The sequence below is a fragment of the Cyrtonyx montezumae genome, unplaced genomic scaffold (assembly GCF_038088225.1).
Source record: "Cyrtonyx montezumae isolate F1298 unplaced genomic scaffold, pur_monq_1.0 scaffold_8, whole genome shotgun sequence".
NCBI classification, from domain to species: domain Eukaryota; kingdom Metazoa; phylum Chordata; class Aves; order Galliformes; family Odontophoridae; genus Cyrtonyx; species Cyrtonyx montezumae.
Genome location: NW_027072089.1, coordinates 43,765,326 through 43,785,563, shown reverse-complemented (window position 1 = coordinate 43,785,563; position 20,238 = coordinate 43,765,326). Strand labels below are relative to the sequence as shown.

At 36.9% G+C, this 20,238-nt stretch overlaps 1 protein-coding gene across 1 annotated transcript in view; it reads left to right on the top strand.

The window, feature by feature from the left end:
- The window catches only part of LAMA3 (laminin subunit alpha 3), a 112,765-nt gene that overhangs the window by 45,322 nt on the left and 47,205 nt on the right, over positions 1–20,238 (top strand). The window contains exons 21-36 of the mRNA XM_065752634.1: positions 103–202; positions 965–1,121; positions 3,839–3,977; positions 5,428–5,570; positions 7,088–7,188; positions 7,291–7,441; positions 8,317–8,477; positions 10,431–10,539; positions 11,490–11,587; positions 13,855–14,020; positions 14,393–14,519; positions 14,601–14,740; positions 15,099–15,214; positions 15,766–15,977; positions 16,816–17,020; positions 19,588–19,732. Of these exons, the coding sequence (XP_065608706.1) occupies positions 103–202; positions 965–1,121; positions 3,839–3,977; positions 5,428–5,570; positions 7,088–7,188; positions 7,291–7,441; positions 8,317–8,477; positions 10,431–10,539; positions 11,490–11,587; positions 13,855–14,020; positions 14,393–14,519; positions 14,601–14,740; positions 15,099–15,214; positions 15,766–15,977; positions 16,816–17,020; positions 19,588–19,732 (2,270 nt within the window). The remainder of the gene's footprint in view (positions 1–102; positions 203–964; positions 1,122–3,838; positions 3,978–5,427; positions 5,571–7,087; positions 7,189–7,290; positions 7,442–8,316; positions 8,478–10,430; positions 10,540–11,489; positions 11,588–13,854; positions 14,021–14,392; positions 14,520–14,600; positions 14,741–15,098; positions 15,215–15,765; positions 15,978–16,815; positions 17,021–19,587; positions 19,733–20,238) is intronic.

Sequence of the window (20,238 nt, the reverse complement as noted above, 5' to 3'; positions counted from 1 at the left end):
GTTGATAATAGTGCTTAATTAGAGGAAGTGAGGTGTGTTTTTTCTGGTAATTTTTATCATTCTTTCTGATAAGATATTTGGCTTCTGTTCTTTACCTGGCAGGCTGTCAGTGCAGTGTTGGAGGATCCATCAGCTCTACATGTGCTGAACCCTCGGGTGCCTGCCAGTGCAGAGAGCATGTTGTGGGGATGGCCTGTCAGGAGTGAGTCTGACTGTAGCAAACAGCTTATGCTTCTAAATAGTTCATTTGAAACTGCTCATCGCTTTCTTGCTAGCTTTTCACAAGAGATTCTACATTTGTTGATAAATAAGCTGGTAGATTGTGGTACGCTACTCATTTTGTCTGACAGTTTTCTTTTGCTTTAATAAAACCTTTTACCTTGGTTTTCTTAAATGACCAGTACATGGTCTGCAATCACATTGCACATATATGAATGTATTTGTGTCTATCAGCAGTTACATAGAACAGGTATGGCTGTAAAAGCTTCTGGTAAGGAAATTCTCGTTCAGATTTATTAACTGTTATCAAGATTCTTCAGTGATCAGTAGATCATTTCCCTTCTATTTTAATTATTATTTTAGATGTAGACCACACAGTGATTGGTAATTCTTTCAAATTATCATGGTGCATGCATGGATGTTTCTTGCCAAAGCGAGCTGAAAGTAGGAGTGATACTCAACTGACAAACTACAAGGAAATGCCATAAATTCATTGTGCTCAGTTAGCTTACATAGTGGTGAAATGAAAAATCATTTCAGAATAAATTTGTTTTTGCTACTGTGTGACAAGGTTTAGGTGCATTGATTAACATGTCTTTATGTCCATATTAAAATTTAAGGTTATATTTGTATTTTACCCTGGCAGGAATATCTAAACTGACAATGAGAGCAAAGATGAAGATTCAGAGGAAAAAAATAATTCTTCAAAATTTAATTTTTTTTTTTGCTTCCTTCTCCTTGAAAGGCCTGAGAAAAACTATTTTTTCCCTGATCTGCACCACATGAAGTTTGAGATTGAAGATGGTACTACGGTCAAGGGAAAGGAAATTCGGTTTGGCTACGATCCTGAGGAATTTCCTAGCTTCAGTTGGAGAGGATATGCCCGGATGTCCTCTATACAAGTAAGGTGGAATTTCACTCCAAGCTTTTGGGCGAGAACATAGATGTATGATATGTATTCCCCCATTGTATTACTTTATGTGTACGAGGTCATGAGCAAAACAGAAGAAAGGATAGGATCTCACTAATCTGAATACTTTGACACTGTATCACTGTTTCAGTTACTAACTGCCCATGTTATTTAAAGTTGATCATTGCTAGTGCAAATGTGTTCTTCAGCAGCGTTATTTGAGAGTTGGTTTTGGGTCTTTTTTTTTTTTTTTTCTGAGATGGATTTTGATGTAGGTTTAAACTAAAGAACTAGTAGATTTAAAGTATGTATTATTAAAATGCAGAAGTATGAGGACTGCAGAAACAGCAGAAGATTGACATTTGGCGAAGTCTCTTGGATTACAGAGATCCATAGTAGTCTGTATCTGTAAGATTGTCATCTTAGAGCCAATTGCAACTCATGTTGATAAGGAAGAGAAAGTTGTCAATTTTATGAGGATTGATTCCTTTAAATTACAGCAAACAGGAGAATTTGTGAATCAGTAAAACAAGATGTAGCTCTCACTGGCAACATTTAGCCTCACGACAGTCTAGAAATAACAACAGAGGGACTAAATACGTTGCAGTAAGAAAGTCAGCAAAATTTAGTTGTGTGATGATCTGATTATTGGATGGAATTGCTAAGCAGGTGTACCAGGGCTTTTAAATAGCAGATTTGAGCAATAAATGTTTTTTTTTTCTCATTGTAGTCTCAGAGTAATACTCTTTGTGTAGTACTCTGCTGATTAGATTTTTTTAGTCCTTGGATATAACTGTGTTCGGCCCCTGTAAGCTGTCTAGAGACAGATGGGCCACTTCAGTGAGATGTAAGTACATAACCATTGTGCAGACCTATTGGTTTTCTTTCTGTTCTCTTTTCACTCTGCACTCTTCTTTCATTCCAGAACCTCCTTTGTTGGAGGTTTTTTATTTGTTTCTTTCTTTATTTTGACTCTTCAAAATTACTCCACTTTCACAAATGAAGGCAACTCCTCAGCAACTGTGATTTCTTAACTTCTGCTTTCTAACTCAGAGGCTTTTTGCTTTTCATGTCCACCTTGCATTTTTCAAAAAAGTAGTGAACAATTTCTAATATTGCTGGAAAAGTACATTCCTTTAGTCATCTGAATAAAGCTTTTCAAGTTGGATAAGTAGTTGCTATATCTGGGCACTCTACATAAATAGTCTCACGTTGTTTATTTCAATGGACTTACAGAGAAGCTGTGTCAAAATTCTGAATCTTACAGGAGTCTGAAATATTCCTGACATTTATTTTCTGAAAGACTAATAGTGTTAAAGTATCTGCCACACAAAAATCTAATATGACAACTTTTTGTGTAACTATTTCAATACAATAAAAAAAAAAAAAAAAGAAATACCCTGTGGATGGTACCCAGTGCTGCTATGCTGTACCCATGCTACTAACGTGGTTGTTTCACAATGGATTGAGAAGCTGACAGCTGGGTTAAGCTTTTAAAGCACTGGTAAGGGTTACCTAAGTTTGTGACAGAGCTCAAAGAATAGTTCTTCTACATTTCCTGCTTTTGCTTGAAGCCAAGAACTAACACGTCTTCCTCCCTCATTACTCATGTATATTATTTTTCTTTCTTCATCTGAGTCTTCTAAATGTTCCACAAAAGATTAGGAAACCTTTTGTTAAACTTTCTGAGGCGTGTTTATTTCTTTCACCTTTTCTTTTTTATATCAATCTATTTTCAAGCATTCCCTCAGCACCTGTCTTATCCTTCCAGCAGTCATTCTTTCAACAGATTTAAAAAGTGGAGATATCCGATGATCAGAATCAAATAATACAGAGCTGGCACTGTAACGTTTCCTTTAAAATTTAATGGAAAGAGAAAATTTCTGCTCCCTTCTGAAAGGTATAGAGCTTGGAAAACCTCTGTGCTTTAGGAGATGCAGAATCAGCCACAGTTGTGGGGAGATTAACATACCAGAAGCATCATGAAATAGGATGGTGAGTGAATTCAGATGAGTGGGAGTTAGATTTTAATGGAGGCTTTATAATTTAGGATGGAAAAAAAGAAGCCAAATTCTTGAGCACTATGTCTATTTTTTTCAAATCTACCAACATTTGAACAAGTCTCTGCTGATTCTGTTGTTCTGCAAACTAAATAATGGAAGTTGTGTGAATTCAGTCTCCTGTAGGCTCAGTGCCAGATCAGGGCTGTTGAGAACCATGCAGTTCCAGATATGTCAATTCAGCTTCATGGCAAAACAGTCATGATATCACATCTCTGAGATGCTGAGGGATGTGGTAGAGGAGTAGAAGAAATTGCAGTGCCAGTCTGAGACGTCTGTGTGCTGTGGAGCTTTGTGTATGATCTCAAAGTAAAGTCAGTAGTTCTGGCCTATTCCCTGAATACCACACGTTTCCTGTAATGCAGAGGCAGGGAGAATAGCAGTAAAATACTGCCGATGTTTCAAGGTGTAATATCAACATGCATGCTAGCTAAGCCATTCTATATCTTTCTGGATAAGCTATTATTCAACAAGAGTTTTTACAGAAGGATTAATTCCATATTCCTTTGTATGCTACATGAGCCTTACTTTTCTGTTATAGCATTTGTCTTTGGCAAACGTTTTTTCTTTCTCTGGGTGCTAGTAACAAATAATATACTTTCCTTTCCTCCTTTCTCTCTCTTTTTTTTTTAATTTTTATTTTTCCCAGCCAGAGGTGGTTGTGACTGTTACTGTGGCTTCCCCTAAGCTCTTCCACCTAGTCCTCTGCTATGTCAACCTGGGTTCAGAAAGTTCTAAAGGAAAGATTTCAATTACTGAGGGAAAACATTTTGGCACTAATTATACTTGTAAGTGAATTAATATTCTCACTAGGCTTACCTGTCTACATCTGTCAGCACTGTCATTCCAGTATGTACTTGTCTGCACGTGCCTTTTTCTTGTAGGCAATTAGTATGATGCTTGCATGGCTTCTAACTGTACTTCTATTTAGCACTTTATGGCTGGTTTTGTTTATTAACTTCCATTTTTCAGAATGAAGTGAGGATAACTTTGAGTGTGGAAAAATCCAACCTCTACTTATTTCGCATTATCCTGAGATATATTAACCCTGGAGGTGAATCATTATCTGGCCGCTTATCTGCTTGTCAAACTTGTCCTGAAACAGGTAGGTATGGCTCAACAGCACAACAGCAGATCAGATGAATGATAAATCAGTGAAACCATTTCAAGATACAACTAATTCAAATCTGAATTGTCACTTAAAATCCATTGCTTTTAATGGTGTCACTGCTTCTTTGCTTTTCCTAATGTATTTTGCTGTAACTGATGTGTCTGTGTTTGCATGAAACTCCTGCTTGCAGTAGCGATCAACTTTTGTTTTTAAATGTTTGTCAAATTTGGTTCTTTCAGTTCTGTCCTCAAAAGCTTTGAAGTGTGTGTTTTATGAAGCTTTCAAATAAAAGATAACAGCACTTATCTTGGTTTAGTTGCCTTTAATATTTCAGTTTAAAAGTGACTTCTCCCTTTGTTCCATAAATAATACTTATTTCACAATGAACCTTATCAACCAAGTTAGTTCTGGTTATAGACCTCAACAACACGTGATGACAAATGTGCTCTGGTAAACGATAAGTACTCCATATCCTTTGAATGGTAGAGACATTCCAAATCTGCATTCAGGATTATCTTTTATTATGCGTGGCATTATCACCCTGCTGAGAATCAAGGAAATTTAGTCATAGTTTCTCTCTGTAATTTGGAGAGGACAGATCTGAAGTCTTGACAGGTACCAGTCGTCAGAGTAGGAGCAGTTCATGGTAAAGTCTGGCTTATGTTGCCTGGCAGACAGGGAACCTGCTTGAAACAAAGCTTTTGTCTGTCTCTTGGTGCTTCCATGAAGAAACCTTTTTGCTATCCATAACATTTTAAATGCATTTGAGAACCTCTGGTATCTAAAATATATACCAGAAAGTTGTATGAGAATAGGCCTTGTGTCTGTTGGTAATAATGGAAGACAGAAGGGAAGAAAACATTTCAGAATATTGCAAAACTGTCTATAAGAGAAAAAGTACGCTTTTCTGAACCAATTTCTTCAAAACTAGTGACAATGAAGATAACAATAATCGCATAATTCTGTAACTTACTGCATGCAGTTATTAATACAAATTGATAGAAGAGCATTGACAAGTCCTACTAGACTTATTTATGAAATAAGTCTGGAGCAATACGCATGTAGAGACATTTTAGAGTCTTATTTTTTACTTTCATTTGTATTTATGTGTTAATTTTTGCTGGCAGGTGCTGCTCAGAGCAAAGAGTTTGTCTTCCCACCCAGCAAGGAGCCAGCTTTTGTGACAATCCCAGGGATAAACTCCTCAGAGTCTTTTTCACTGGATTCAGGCACATGGACTGTCAGTATAATAGCAGAAGAAGTCCTCTTGGTAAGAAAGCAATTAAGGAAAACAAATGCTTGAAGTCTGTCATGATTGTATTATTCTGGTATTATTTGCCAGAAGGAACTCTGGAAGCAATTGAAATCCAGCATTCGTAAAAAGAGTACAGTAGCATAATTACCTTCAGACTTTTATTCCTTTTTTTTGTGTGTTTTTTTTTTGTTCTCTGACTTTGACCTGCTCTGATTTTTTATAGACTTACACTCTATCCAAAATATGGACCTTCAAAGGATGAGACAATATTAATATATGCAATTGGTTGGCCATAAAAGCTCATATAAATTTTTAATTCTTATATATTAGATGTCATATACGAAGCTTTGCTACAGATGATCATGTTGTTAGTGTTCTAACAAAAATTCCTCAGAAAAATACTATAGGGTGGGCTTTGTATTTAGAAGCTGTCTTTCTAAATGTTTTTATCCTCCCATCTTTAGTCTTCTTCAACATGCTGAAAAGTTTTCAGGGACAGCAGTTCTGGGAAAATCCTATTAAAAAATAAATAAAAAAATAAAAAATAAAATATTGAGGTGATTGTGATCCTACATCTTTAAGACTTCTTTTGTAAAGATGCCATACTGAAATTTGTACGTATATTGTATAGAGTTAAGATGTACCCAGTATCTTTAGTCATCAACCCCAAGGCTGTTAAATTTATGCAACACCATGTAAAATGTTACTGAAGAGCTTGCACACATATTTCATACTGAAAGTGATAGTACTGTTGTGGCTATTTTGTTGTTGTTGTTTTTTTTTACTAATATCTTTGAAAAGGAATTTTTTAATGATCTTACCCCTGTATGTTTTCACAAAAAAAAAAAAAAAATCCTTTATAAATCAGCTTGAGTATGTTTTTAATTGGAAAGGCAGAGCAAACACATGCCAACTTTTGAAGCACGTCTTAATAGATTATGTAGAATATTTTTATAAAATCATCTGGAATACGTAGATCTCCCTTGCAGAGTCAAACACAATTGAGCTTTATACATATGAATTGCATACATGGATGAAAACTGTGCAGAGCTCACTGTATATTACCAAGCAGTGCTTACGTAACACAGACAGACTAGTTTTCTTTTTCACTCAAGCAACTGGATCATTGGGCTTATAAACCAAGTTCAACCTTGAGCTGGAATATCTGTGTTTCAGAGCTAACTCTTGAGTAAGAGGGCTTTTAGATGCCAAGGCTCTGGACTTGATGTGTCCCGCAAGGTACAGATGGTGAAGAAGCTTCTTTAGGAGACGCCATCTTGTACCACATGACATGGAATAGCAGCAGCAGTTTCCCTGCTCTCAGAGCAGTGCCTTCCTCCCATCTCTGTGAAGATGTAACTAGAGTTAACAGTGGCTATGTGACAATAAAAGCACATGTCTTGCAGATACGTATCCTCCATAAAATTTATTTCTGTTGTTGGTTTTGTGTATTGCTACATTGTGAAAATCTGGAGATGTTCCTTCTGTATTTTTCTGTGTGGTCTTGCATTTGTTGTATTCTTTGTTTTTAGGATTACATGGTGCTGCTACCTAGTGATTATTATGAAGCATCCATCTTGCAGGTCCAAGTCACAGAGCCTTGCACCTATTCAGGACATGTTTCAACAGAGAAGTCAGTATATATACTTCAAAATAAACCATTGTATTGGATTATGTTGTTATCCTGCTGCAACTGAAAGTAATTATGTGTTTTGTTTTGTTTGTTTTGTGTAAGCTGCTTGCTCTATCAGCATTTGCCATTGGGCAGATTTTCCTGTGTCCTTGCTTCAGAGGCAGTGTATTTCAGTCACAGTGGAGAACACAGAATACCTGTCCGGCAGCCAACTCCTGATCAACCAGTGATGTCACATATCAGAGGAAAAGAGGTTAGATTCCAGCATGCTAATTGCAATCCCATCCGTACTATTAACTATAAACCTACTGAATTAAAAAAGTTGCAGATTCGTGGCTCAGGGTTTGCAGATCTTTAACTTACCCCTAAAACAGACTCTGCTAACTTTACATTTTATAGATCTGTGTAGAAAGATGAATGTAGGCAAATCTAACTGTAACCAGAGTGTCACTCTGACAAAATTATCTCATTAAATAAAAATTTCTGTGTTTAAGACATACTGTCTTGTTCAGCATACTGCTTAATTATAGCAGAAATGGCAAAAAGATTTGTCAGCAGTAATGGTATACAGCGGTGTATCATTCTTAATCTTTTTTTTTTTTCCTTAAATAGCTAGCTATACTTATGTAAAATATTTACTTCAATTAAAAAGCAAGCGGAAGAAATTATGGCACTGCTGTAGGTCCACTGGAAGAGTGGGAATTACGTTCATGGAAATGCTTATTTTACAGAGAATTGTTCATTTTTATTTGTTTTTAAAAATAGGCTAGAAGTGAGGATGACCATTTATTGGTATCATTGGAGTTTCCTCACTGATAAATTCTGCTGTTGATAAGAGAAATAATAAACCTCGTTTCCTTGGTTTATCTTGCAGATCTACTATCTGTTATCATCCCAGAACTGCTAAATGGCAGCTGTTTCCTGAATTTGGTTGACTCTTACTAGTAGACAAAGTGATAATTTATAAGTGCTGCTTCCATTCTGCTGGATTGTCCTTTACTGAGACAGTACAAGGTTGACTCTGGACTAGTGCTGACTGATTAGCTTGTAGGACAGGAAAAGGGAGCTTCCTGCAAGAAAGATAATGAAAAATCTAAAGACTTCTTTTCTCAATCTTGCTTGACCTAGGTCAATTTGCAGATGACCATAAATGTTCCTCACTTTGGTCGCTATATTCTTGTTTTTGAATATGCCAATGAAGATGACCAGTTATACACTGCTGAGGTAACAGTGAATAGCCCTGGACCTGTTACAGAAGGCAGAGTGAGAATATACAGTTGCAAATACAGGTGAGAACTTACAAGGTAACTATTAAATGGTTAAGCAACCATTCTATATATTATACCTTTTATATTTTGGAATCCATTCTACTATATACACTGTCCAATTATTGGATTAACTGAAAAGAAAATACATGATTCTCTGGGTATTGTATATATTTTTAAGTCTGTGAAGTCAGCGTGTTAAATATTGCTGTTATTTTAGTCAACATTTTTTAACCAAAGGAATTTTTAATATAGACTTAAATCCTTGTGAATTATGAATTTTGGAGTGCAGTAGCAGAGCACCCAGCACTTGTTGGCAACAGTTGTCTGCAGTATTTATACTTGTTTAGTTACATGTTGTCTGAGGGCTTGAGCTATAAAGAAAAGTAGCAGCTGTTTTTACAAGGGTGTTCCCACTGTTGTAATAAGATTTGTTGAAGCAAATGTGTAAATGTTTCTTTGAATTTCTGAGCATAGCCATCCTTTGGCTGTTGGCAAGGTCACAGACCATGTGCTTATTTATCCTCAGTGACTGCTGAGATAACTGAAGATGTTTCAGAGATTTTTGTCTGTTCTGGGTGAGATTGTCTTTAACAGTTGCTTTAACAGCAATTCAGAATATGACTCAAATGTGATCCCGCAGGTGTTGGTGCCCCTGGGATTGTGGGGGAACTGTTGACATGCATCTATTTTTCCTGTAAGCCAAGTGTTTGACAGATTGGAGGCTTAAGGGTTTTTGGGATGAAACACCCGAGTAGGAAAAAATTGTTTTCATTAGCATATTTGTGGTACAGAGCTGAGCAAAGTGAAGCACTGTCCTTACAAGGTTATTGCCAGGCAAAGTTCTTATTTTAGCCTGTTATGTAATACTTTGAGCCCCAAAACACTTTTAATAAATCTTCAATTTTATTGCTTTTATATGAAACACCTCTTTTGGGCTTATCTTGATCTTACTAGTTACTTTATCTGATACACTAAAGGCTTAGTCATGAAAGAACAACAAAGCAAGCTATTGCTGCTTAAACGTAGCAATGCAGTAAATCCCTTCTGCTGCCATTTGACATTAAGCTAATAGTCTTTTTGTAAATAAGTTGCTATGTCATCTTTCCTGAGCAGGATGATGCACATCACTTCTGTTAAAAAATGAAACAATTGAACCGCAATTGTGAAGTACATGCGTATCAGAGAAACCTGGAAAACCATGAGCAAAGGCTGTCAGGTCTTGCTCTAAGGGAACTGTTTCCACTTCTGGAAGGCTGTAGGAATCATGCTCCCTCAACAAGGCAGAGTTCCAAGTCTTTAGCAAGATTCTTCTTATTCTGTGCCTGTCTCTATCAAAGATGTAGAGCTAAATGAAGGTAGTCAATAAGAGATGCAGACTAGCAGTTTTCACTTGTGTTGAGGAGTATCTCAGTGGACAGATAGGCAATTCTTTATTTTAAGGAAACTATGTGCCATTGAGTGGATGATTGCTGCTGATCCAAATTATCAACAACATGTACTAACAGAAAAGCAGCAGCTGGTATATTCTGGCACCTCAAGGAGCACACACCAGGTACTGGACATTAATTATATGCCATGTAACACGGCTTGGAGAACATCTACAGACAGCATGTATATATGTTCACATCCTGCTTAAAGTAGTAGCTCAACTTCAGAGCTGAGGTGTGCAGGTTTGAACTCTGTGTAGGTCAACCTAAAAAAGGCAAGCAGCATTTTATAGTTGGTGCTTCTTTTGTGTCACCGGTAAGGATGCTGCATGTTTACCAGTGGCCAGACATGGTTACTTACAGTCCAGCAGAAAGACTGGGAACCAGCAATGAATCTAGCTAGGCAGCTGAGCTAGGCAATAGAATAAACAACTTGACCTTGCCAAGATGAGGATGGTTGGACTAGATGATCTTATAGGTCCTTTCCAACCTTATGAACTTATGAACTTATGAAGAGTCTCATTTTTAATCCTGCTTTCTGTCTCAGTTTCCTTTGTCGTAGTGTTGTTGTCGATGATAAGAATCGCATTGCAGCTTATGACCTTATAGCAGATACAAAGATACATCTTAAAGCATCATCAGTTAATTTTCTTCTGGTAAGTTTCCATTTACTTTTCCCTTTTGTATTCCTTATTCCCTAAGTAGATATACACAATTTTCTTCTTATGTTCATGTGTTCTGTGAAAACATGTAACTTAGATGCTTGAAGATGTTGGTTTATATATACTCAGAGAACATGGAGTCAGACAAGAAAGGCAAATTCCAGTTTATCTTCAATATCACCTCTCTTATTTCAGAGAGGCTTTACTTCAGTTCCGTTCTGTTTTCTGTAAGCAAACTTTAAATTTAAACTTCTGCTAGTATTTCCCCCGTTCTTCCTTTACCCCTGTCCTTCCTTTTTTCTTTTCCTAATCCTTAAAACCTGTGTTGGAGTTTTGCGACTCTTGGAAGTTTCAGTCAATAAATGCATTCATTTTAGAAATGGCTGAACTTTAAAATGCTTTGAATAAAAAGCCTTTGCTGCCATCTTTTGGCCCACACCAGTAATACATTTTTCTGGTCTGATTTTTTTTTTCCTAAATTGTTTCTGTGTTTAGCATTTCAGAAACTTGAGGACGGTTGGTTGAAATCTAGAGTTAGGATTTATGCTATAAGCACACAAGTAGTTTCATAGAAATGTTATGAAGAAAGCATTATATCAGTTATTAATCTTTTCTGGAGGCAGTGTTCAGTGTGAACAAATACTATTTAAGTTGTATGGTAGCTCCCATAGCAATTGCTGTGCTAATGTGATCCACATCCTGAAAGTGTTGGTATTATTAGGCTTTACATAACCAAGTATGGCATTTACACTAAGAATATCTTTACTTTTATTTCTAAAACACAGCATTATTTTTCTCTGTAACTTCCTTTGAGATTGATTTGAATGTTCTCCTGAGATATAAAAAATGGAATAGATGATCTCTAGAGATCCCTTCCAATCCCTACAGTTCTGTGATTCTGTGAAATACTGTTATTTACAATACTAACTGTGCTTATTTTTCAGCACAAAGTTTGTATTATATCAGCTGAAGAATTTTCTCTAGAATACGTGAATCCTAAAGTGCACTGCATAGCTGTTTATAGGAGCAGCCGTGAGAGAAGGTAGCGTAATTGTTTTTTATCCTTTGTTTTCTGAAAGAGATCTTGAAAGGGAGATCAAATGGAATTAAATGCTTTTTAATGAACTTTTGCTCGGTGACTAAAAGATCATCATCAGCTACTTTTACAAGGTAGAATTAATAAAAAGCTGAAATGTTGTTAATTCTAGCCTTTTCTTTGCATGTGTAATTACTGAGTGCTAATGCGCTAGAAAATAAAAATATTTCACATGCTGTTCAATCTGGTAGGTGTCCAAGTTCAAAAAAACACTGCTGCTTCTGTGGCAAGTCTTGAATTATCAGACCTGAAATACTGACTGTTCCTTATGAAGTTTCATTTTGCACGTTATTGTTTCACTTGTTTCAAAATGGCTTTAATTTCTAGTTGATTGAGGGTATGACTACCCTTCCAGGCACCCCAAATTCACAGATACATCAGCAAAACTTGGCAGTTCCAAAATTTTGAAGAGATAGATCCCTGCTTCACAAACAAGCCATTTCCTTCTCCACCTGATTGTGGTCCTTTATGACAAGTGTACCTTCAGCACTCACCAAATAAAACAGCACTAGGTGATCCTTCTCTCCTCCTTTATATCTGTGTAGGATCAGTAATTAGAGCACTCACACACAGCTGGATTGACTCAGGCTGATCTCCCTTTGTTAGTGAAAATAATTTTCACTTCCCAAGTAGTTAGTTTCAGGTTTTGCAGAGCACTTGCTGGATCCATTCTGTTGAAGGTCTTCCCCTTCCTGTCTGTTATGTTTTTTATGCCAGAGAGGAACTATAATTGCATTTTCTGAATCAGGAAGCTCTGTGTTTCAGCTCCTGTTAGACTTGCCTGGATGTCCCTTGTGATTTGAGTCCTAGACCTTTTTTCTGACTGATCTGACAGTGGGGAGAGCTTCAAAGTAAAAGTGAACATCATTTGCAAGACTTCAGAGGCAAAAAATGACTAGGTGACTAGGTCTGATAGTTTTCCAGATGATAGTTCCTAATATAGTGGTTGAATTGAAGTAGAAAACAGAAAGATCTGGATAGCAAATTGGATAAAAGTATGTGACTGTACTTGGCTTACCAGCATGCAGAGCTTTGAATTTCAGCTTTATTGCTTCTGTTCAGCCTTAAAAATGAGGGTAGCTTTCTAATACAAGAGGTACTTATCCTTGCATGATAGCAACTTTTCATTCCACTCTAAGTAAAATGGAGAAAAGAAGCTGGTTGTAAAACATGATTTAAAATAAAGCTCATGTAGATGCATGTAGCTTTTACTTGGCTGTTTTTTAATCTCTATATTTGCATAGTTTGCTGTATGTTTCTGTTTCATTTTTAATGAAATTTTAAACTTATTTTTATTAAGAATTTATTTATAATTTTAATTTATGTTTCTGTTTCATTTGCTACCTGGCATAGTTTGTGCTTTCCTCAAAGTGCTTAGCATTCACCAAGTTGAAAGATTCAGAATCTTGGCTTAATTTAATAGTATTAGAAGCAGATGTTGCACGTGGTTTCCCATTCAAAACTGGCAAATACATCTCAATTTTGGCCCTGGAACACAATTACCATTCCAGTTCCTCGCCTGTCTTGAGCAAAGAGTAATCATTGTCTTCTGAGTACCCACAAGAAGTGAACAAACACCAGCGTGAAACGCTCAAATAACATTTTGCTCCCACAGTCTTGGAAAACATTTATCTTAATCAAATTCTTCAGAATTAAATAAACCAGATAAAAATCAGTTAAATGCAACAGTGCTTTCAAGGAGCACTGTTACTTATTTTGGCTTCAGTTCTACAAGTATTTTGAGTACATACTTAACTTTCATGTAGATAAGTAGTCCCACTGGCTTTGGTGGGAAACGTTGCATTTTAAAAGGTTATACTTACATAAATATTTGTAGAACTGAGAACACAGTGTTAGCACAGGGTCTACTGAAGGCAACTAACAGCATCACATAACATTAATTGTATTTTAACACTCTTTGTTCCCTTAGCAAACTCTTCATTGAAACTGTTTAGTTTATGGAAATGAAATAGTGAAGAGTGAATAAAATCAGTCAGTGTGTATTTTCCCCTTTGTAACTGAGGTCTGTACCTTTTGTTTTTATTTATTTTCTGACCATGTCCATAAAATTCCTAAGAGTAACAGTGGTTACTATTGCATTGTTAATTATTACATTCCACCATGTTAACGTTTGGGATTTGACTGCGTTTTCTTTCATGACACTTAAGGAATGTGCCTAACCCCATGAGTAATTAATATTATTCTGATTTTAGTGTAACATGCATTCCCTCAGTGTATGAAACTCCACCAGCAACTTTGGTTTTGGATGCATTCAAGGATGGGAAAATCTCTGAAGTACAAAGAAATATACTTCATCATCCACTGAGAGCCTCTTTATCTTCTGACTCAATTGATGAAGTCACACTGACATCGTTACAGGTAGCTCATATTTTGAAACCACTGTTTCTTAAGTCACAAATGATATTCTTAGCAAATTTCTATAGATCAAGCATTCTAAGAAAACAAAAATTAAATGAAGTGATCAAAATAATATTGCAGACTGAGTAAGCCACAAAGATAATATACAGAGAGAAAAATAAATATGCCAGTTTCTTTCTAAACCTATATCAGTCTTGGAGGCTACAGAAGTGCATTACATATGTTTGACGTGTTAACAAGTAGGAACGTGTGGATGTAATGCCATAGCCTTTCCTGAGAAATGCCAAGTCCCCTCTCTACTGTTGCAGCAAGGAGATACATAGCAAAGTTCACAGAACAAATGTACTACTAGAGCTGTTCTTGTTTCCACAGAACCAGATAACAGTGACCGGCACAGTGCCCCACTTGGGCAAATATGTATTTGTGGTACATTTTTATCAGCCTGCACATCCAACATTCCCCGTGCATGTGCATGTGAATGCAGGACATGTGTGGTCAGGTAGGTATCCAAATTTGATCTAACTCCTTTCTCTTCTCAGTGCTTTAGCACGCTGGTCATTGTTTGGCATTACACTTCTAGGCTCCTTCAGTGCTTCATTCTGCCCTCATTCTTCTGGTTGTCGGGATCAGGTGATTGCAGAAAACCAAATTGAGCTTGACGTTTCTGAACCTGAAGTCTCTGTTACACTGATGATACCTGACAGAAGAATGCTGGTTTTGGTGAGTTTATTACGTAAGTGTACTTGAAAATACTCATCCAACTTCACCAACCATTTAGAGATGGGTGCAAAGATGAAAATTTGATTTTTAATGTTGTGTTTCAAATTGTTAGGATCCTTACGCTGCTTTTGTTTTTAGGATACCACACGCTGCTTTTATTGTATGCCACTTGTAGAGTAAACTTGAGGATAAGGGAGGGAATATATAACCAAGGATGTTTTCCTACCTTTTTGTTCAAATATTGCAGCTTTTGGGAAAATCCAGGATTCATAAAGAATTAACATTAAAATATATAAATGCCTCAGCTTTTTTCTTTTGTTTTTCTCTGAAATGTACAATTTGGCTTTTCTGTTTTAAGGAAAGTGTCTTAGTTGTTCCGGCAGACAACTACAGTTACAAAATTCTTGACAAAAAGACGGTGGACAAGTCATTTGATTTTATCACCCAATGTGGAGGAAACAGTTTTCATATTGAGTAAGCATCACTTCCTAAAAAAAAAAAAACCTGGGCATTTGACAGCAAGCTGGTATTTAATATTATTTTTCACTCCATATTAAAGAAATAAGAATAAAAACCTCATCCCTGTGCTATATTGAAATGCTTTTCATAGTTTATGCTGGCCTGTTAATATTGCATGAGTCATTTTTCCATGACTTTCTATTGTAAATGAGATTTAAGGTAACTTTTATTGCTCTCAGCATGGAAGAGGAAAATCTACGTCATCTATCTGTCTTTGGTATTTCCATTTTCAGTATTTTGCTTGGCCTGCTGAAGTAACATGACTAATGTACATACTTTATTTGAAACAAGTCTCTTACCTACTCTTACTTATCTATCTACCTAACGATCAAAACCATTCACTACTAATGTAAATAATGTGTGTCCTTGTGTGTGTACTGATGCCATCTTTATTTCAAAGAATTATTTGAAAGATAGGACCATAATTTACAAAACCACTGCAAAGTATTCTCACAGCAATTTCCAAGTGGCAGTACTGACAAAATTTATATTTCAATTTTAAATAGCCCAGAAAGATCATCAGCCTTCTGTAAGGATTCTGCAAGATCACTAGTGGCTTTCTACAACAACGGAGCAGTGCCATGTAATTGCCATAGCGAAGGTGCCATGAGCCCCACTTGCAACCCCTTTGGAGGACAGTGTATTTGCAGACCTAATGTCATCGGGCGTCAGTGCAGCAGATGCCAAACTGGCTACTATGGATTTCCATTCTGCAAGTGTAAGTACGTGCTCTGACTTATTCAGTACCTGACAAGACCTTAGCTATTTAATTCTCTCATTTCACTGCATAGGCACCACAGCTTCACTTTTCTTTACAAGGCTTGATCCTATGGCAGGCTGGTTGAGCCATCTTAGATTCAGCACAGCTTTCAGTTTAATGCAGAAGTAAATTAATTCCCTTTAAGTACGCCTAGTTCACAATGAAATGTGTCTTTGTATGGATTATCTGATCAGGTGTAGTAGGCTTACAGTTTTACTGGTTAAAATCCATAGTGCTGCTCAGTCAAATGTTTTTTTTCTGCACTGACTGCTTAGTAGTTGCTGCGTTAACACTACTGTATTTCAGTTTGCACCTTCAATATTTTCCATAGAGAATCAAAGACACGTAGCATTCTTAATTCCTCTCATTGTGATACTGTTCTTAATAACATCAATAGATCTGTAGGTTATGCCACTAGTCCTCATCTACCTTCCATATATTATTCTCTGTTAATGTTGCTTTGTAGAAGTGATCCTCTTGAAACCAAAGCTATTAATTGTTCAATACTTGACAGTTTGGGGAAGTTTGAATTCAAGTAACCAACCTTTGGATAAGAGACAGGGTCTCAAGCTACTCTTTGAAACTACAGTTACAGTCACATAATCACGTACCATGACCTTGGCTGATCTCACTCTCATGTCATCATGATAGCTGGAGTTAAACAAGCCACCTAAAGTTTGAAAATAATGGAAGAGAGAAAAGAATAAATGTAGTTTGTTTTGTAGAAAGATTTTACAAGAATTGATTATTGTAAATTGAGATGTGATTGATTTGTTGAATGTTTTCTTTCACATAGTATGCAACTGTGGGCAACGTCTTTGTGATGACTTAACTGGCAAATGCATTTGCCCTCCTCAAACTGTGAAACCAAAATGTGAAGTGTGCGAGAAACATTACTTCAGCTATCACCCTCTTGCTGGCTGTGAGAGCTGCAATTGCTCAGAAAGAGGAGTTGTTAATGCAGCGAGACCCGAATGCGAAAGAAGTAACGGGCAATGCAGGTAAGTTTGGATTATGTGCATTAGACATGGTGCATGAGTAGTTTGCTTCACTCTTCAGGTATTTGAAAAATATGTGAGGATATGGGGAACTTTTACAATGATAAGCAGAGATATAAGCGGTGCTTGGCAGTAGGTAGAAGTCAGCTGTTAATACATGCAATGCTTTGTGGAAATCTGGTTTGTGTGAGTAACTAATGGTGGCATTTGAGATTTCCAGGCATGTATTTTGTTTGCTAGGGATGTGTCATGTAAGCTTATTCAGTGTCCGGATAGCAGATCACCACAGACTTGGAACTCTGACATACTCATCATTTGTAATGGTGTATGTTGTCTTACAAATTCTTTAAAACTTTGCATTTGACTTTCCACAGTCTAATGTGTGGGTTTAAGTTGAGTCATGTTTTTAAGTACTGTAAAACTTAAGTGTTTGCAGTAAGTTTTGAAAAAATGAAAATAGGTACTATGTGTATAGAAAATACTATTTGTTTGGAGTTGCCTTATTACACCCTCTATACAACATGATTATATTTATGTATCTTGGTATGCTGAGGTAAAAATCTCTTCCTCTATGTGTTTATATTGCCTAAAATAAGTAGAGCATATAGCCATAAATGTAGGGAAGTGTCTTAATTTCAGATGCTGTCACTATTTGTGTAGTTGAACATTTCTATTTCCTTTGAGAAATAAACGGCAAGTACATGTATGCAAGAACCAGTAGGTTGCATAAGGCCAAGTTTGATTCAGTTTAGTTGGATTGGATATGCTTTAGCAGAGCTCTAATGAAGAAATATGGTCTTTCCTACTCTGCCATTAGTTCTGTGTATGTGACAGAGAATACTCATTTTCTGAGTTCATTTTATTTCCTGAACTTGAAGCATTTTCTCAAGTCTGTTGCTTACATATGAACTGAGTAATTGTTTTACCCCAGTGATAAAACAGGAAGCTGTTTTCGTAGATAGAAATCAAGATTCAAGATTAAAGAGTAGCATATATGGAGCAAGTTGCCCAGGAAGGTGGTACAGTCACTGTTCCTGGTGGTGTTTATGGATAGAGTAGGTGTAGCACTTAGGGACGTGGTTTAGGGGGCAATATTGGTGATAAGTGGACTGTTGGACTAGATGATCTTAGAAGCCTTTTCCAGCCTTTATTATTCTATTTTATTCTGTACTGACTGATACACTTTAATCTGATGTGTCTCTGCTTTCATTTCCTCCCATATCTTATCCTTACACAGGCAACCGAAGCTGTACTGAAATAGATCATATAAGTCAGTCAAATAAAATCTAATACTTTAAAGATAGGGTTTAGCACATTTCTGCTTGAGTTGAGGACAATTTCTGCAGAAATAGATTTTCTGAATTCAGAGTTCTAAGTTCTCATCTAGCTCCAGTTATTTGTATGGGTTAATGCATTCAGAGAGACTCCAGGAAACCTCACCCATTGTTTGGTAAGCTGAGTAATTACTTTCATATTTTATGTGAAGCACAGTCTACCTTTTCCACACACTTAACTGTTTGATTCCATATGTCTGTAGTGTTAGTGAACGTATAGACTTGGTGCTGAGAGCCAAAGGAGACTCCATCAAATCTTCAGTTGACTTGGTCCAGAGGAGGCCCTTGGAGAGGTAATTCAGAGTGCTGGAGCACCTCTCCTGGGGTGAAAGGTTGAGGGAGTTGGGATTGTTTAGCTTGGAGAATTGAAGGATCTGGGGGGACTTGACTGCAATCTTCCAAAACATGAAAGTAGCTTATAAGCAGGAGGGAGATCGAGGATTTTATGCAAGTAGATAGTGATTGGACAAGAGGGAGTGGATTTAAACCAAAAGGGGGGGAGATTTAGGTTACATATTAGGAATTCTTCACAAAGAGAGTGGTGAGGCGCTGAAAAAGGCTTCCCAGAGAAGCTGTGGGTGCCCTATCCTTGCAGGTGTTCAAGGCCCATCTTGATGGGTTCTCGAGCAGTCTGATCGTGGCAGGGGCATGGAAACTAGATGATCTTTGAGGTCCCTTCCAACTCAACTTTTTCTATGATTCTGTGAAATCCAAAAGATTCAGCCTTCACCTAATCCCTTTGAGCAGTTACAAACTAACACAAGACATACGACAAGTTGAAGTCTCCATGATTACTCATAAGCCTGGGATCCTCCATATTTTTGTTAGCAGGTGGGTGCTTTGGGAAATGCTCAGTCACACCCTCCTGTTATAAATCTCCCAGGTGCTCTTACCTGTACTCAGTATTCATGTGTCACTCTTTGGTATGTGGAGTAGTTCTGTGCTGCAAGTGCTGATGTGCTGCAGAAGTCCAATTCCATTGTGAACATTTATACCATTCAAAATCATATCCCTTTGTAATAATTTCCATGACCACTATAAAATGTTGCAGTTCTTCCCACCATCCAAATCTGAGAGCAGTGCTAATCTGATGCTGTTTCTTCTTGAAAGATACAGTTTTTTTCATAGCCGTGTGACTGCCTCAAAAATACATCAGCCTTTTGTTTTAATCTTTCCCTCTCTCCATTTCTGCCTCTCTTGTTGATTCCCTCCTGCATGTTTGTTTGTTTGATAAAGATGTAAACCAGGAATAAAAGGACGGCAGTGTGATCGGTGTGCTCCAGGTACTTACGGTTTCCCAAACTGCATACCATGTAATTGTAACAGAGATGGAACAGAACCAGATGTTTGTGATCCTCACACAGGAATTTGTCTCTGCAAGGTCAGATACATCAAATTATTTCTGCATTCATAAGCATTGTTTGCATGTCAGTGGTTATTTCAAATTTAATGGGGGTGAATGGAGTGAGTTTATCACTAAGAATTAAATGCAGCTATAGAAAGGCATACCTTGCAGTATGTGTACAGATTATCATGATTGCAGGTAAACTGCATTTATTTAAATAAGTTTGATATCTGTCTGTTTTACAGTTCATCTTAGTTTTTACAGAATGTCACAGCAATGCAACAAAGATGGTCATTGATTTACTGAAGCAGTCTGTACCCTGCACAGATCTGCTTTGTGCATCTGCATCTCAGCTTTTGGATGTTAACCAGGTCCCAGGCTTTTTTTAGCTATATTATGTCAGTTGACATTTCCCCACAGCATTGTATCCAGGAAATCTTCTTTTGTTCTGATTTGCATAATTAGATATGATAAATACGAACTTTCACAAGTGACCTTTTATACTGCAGGTTTCAAAAAGCCAGCAGGAGGGTTTTGGCAGG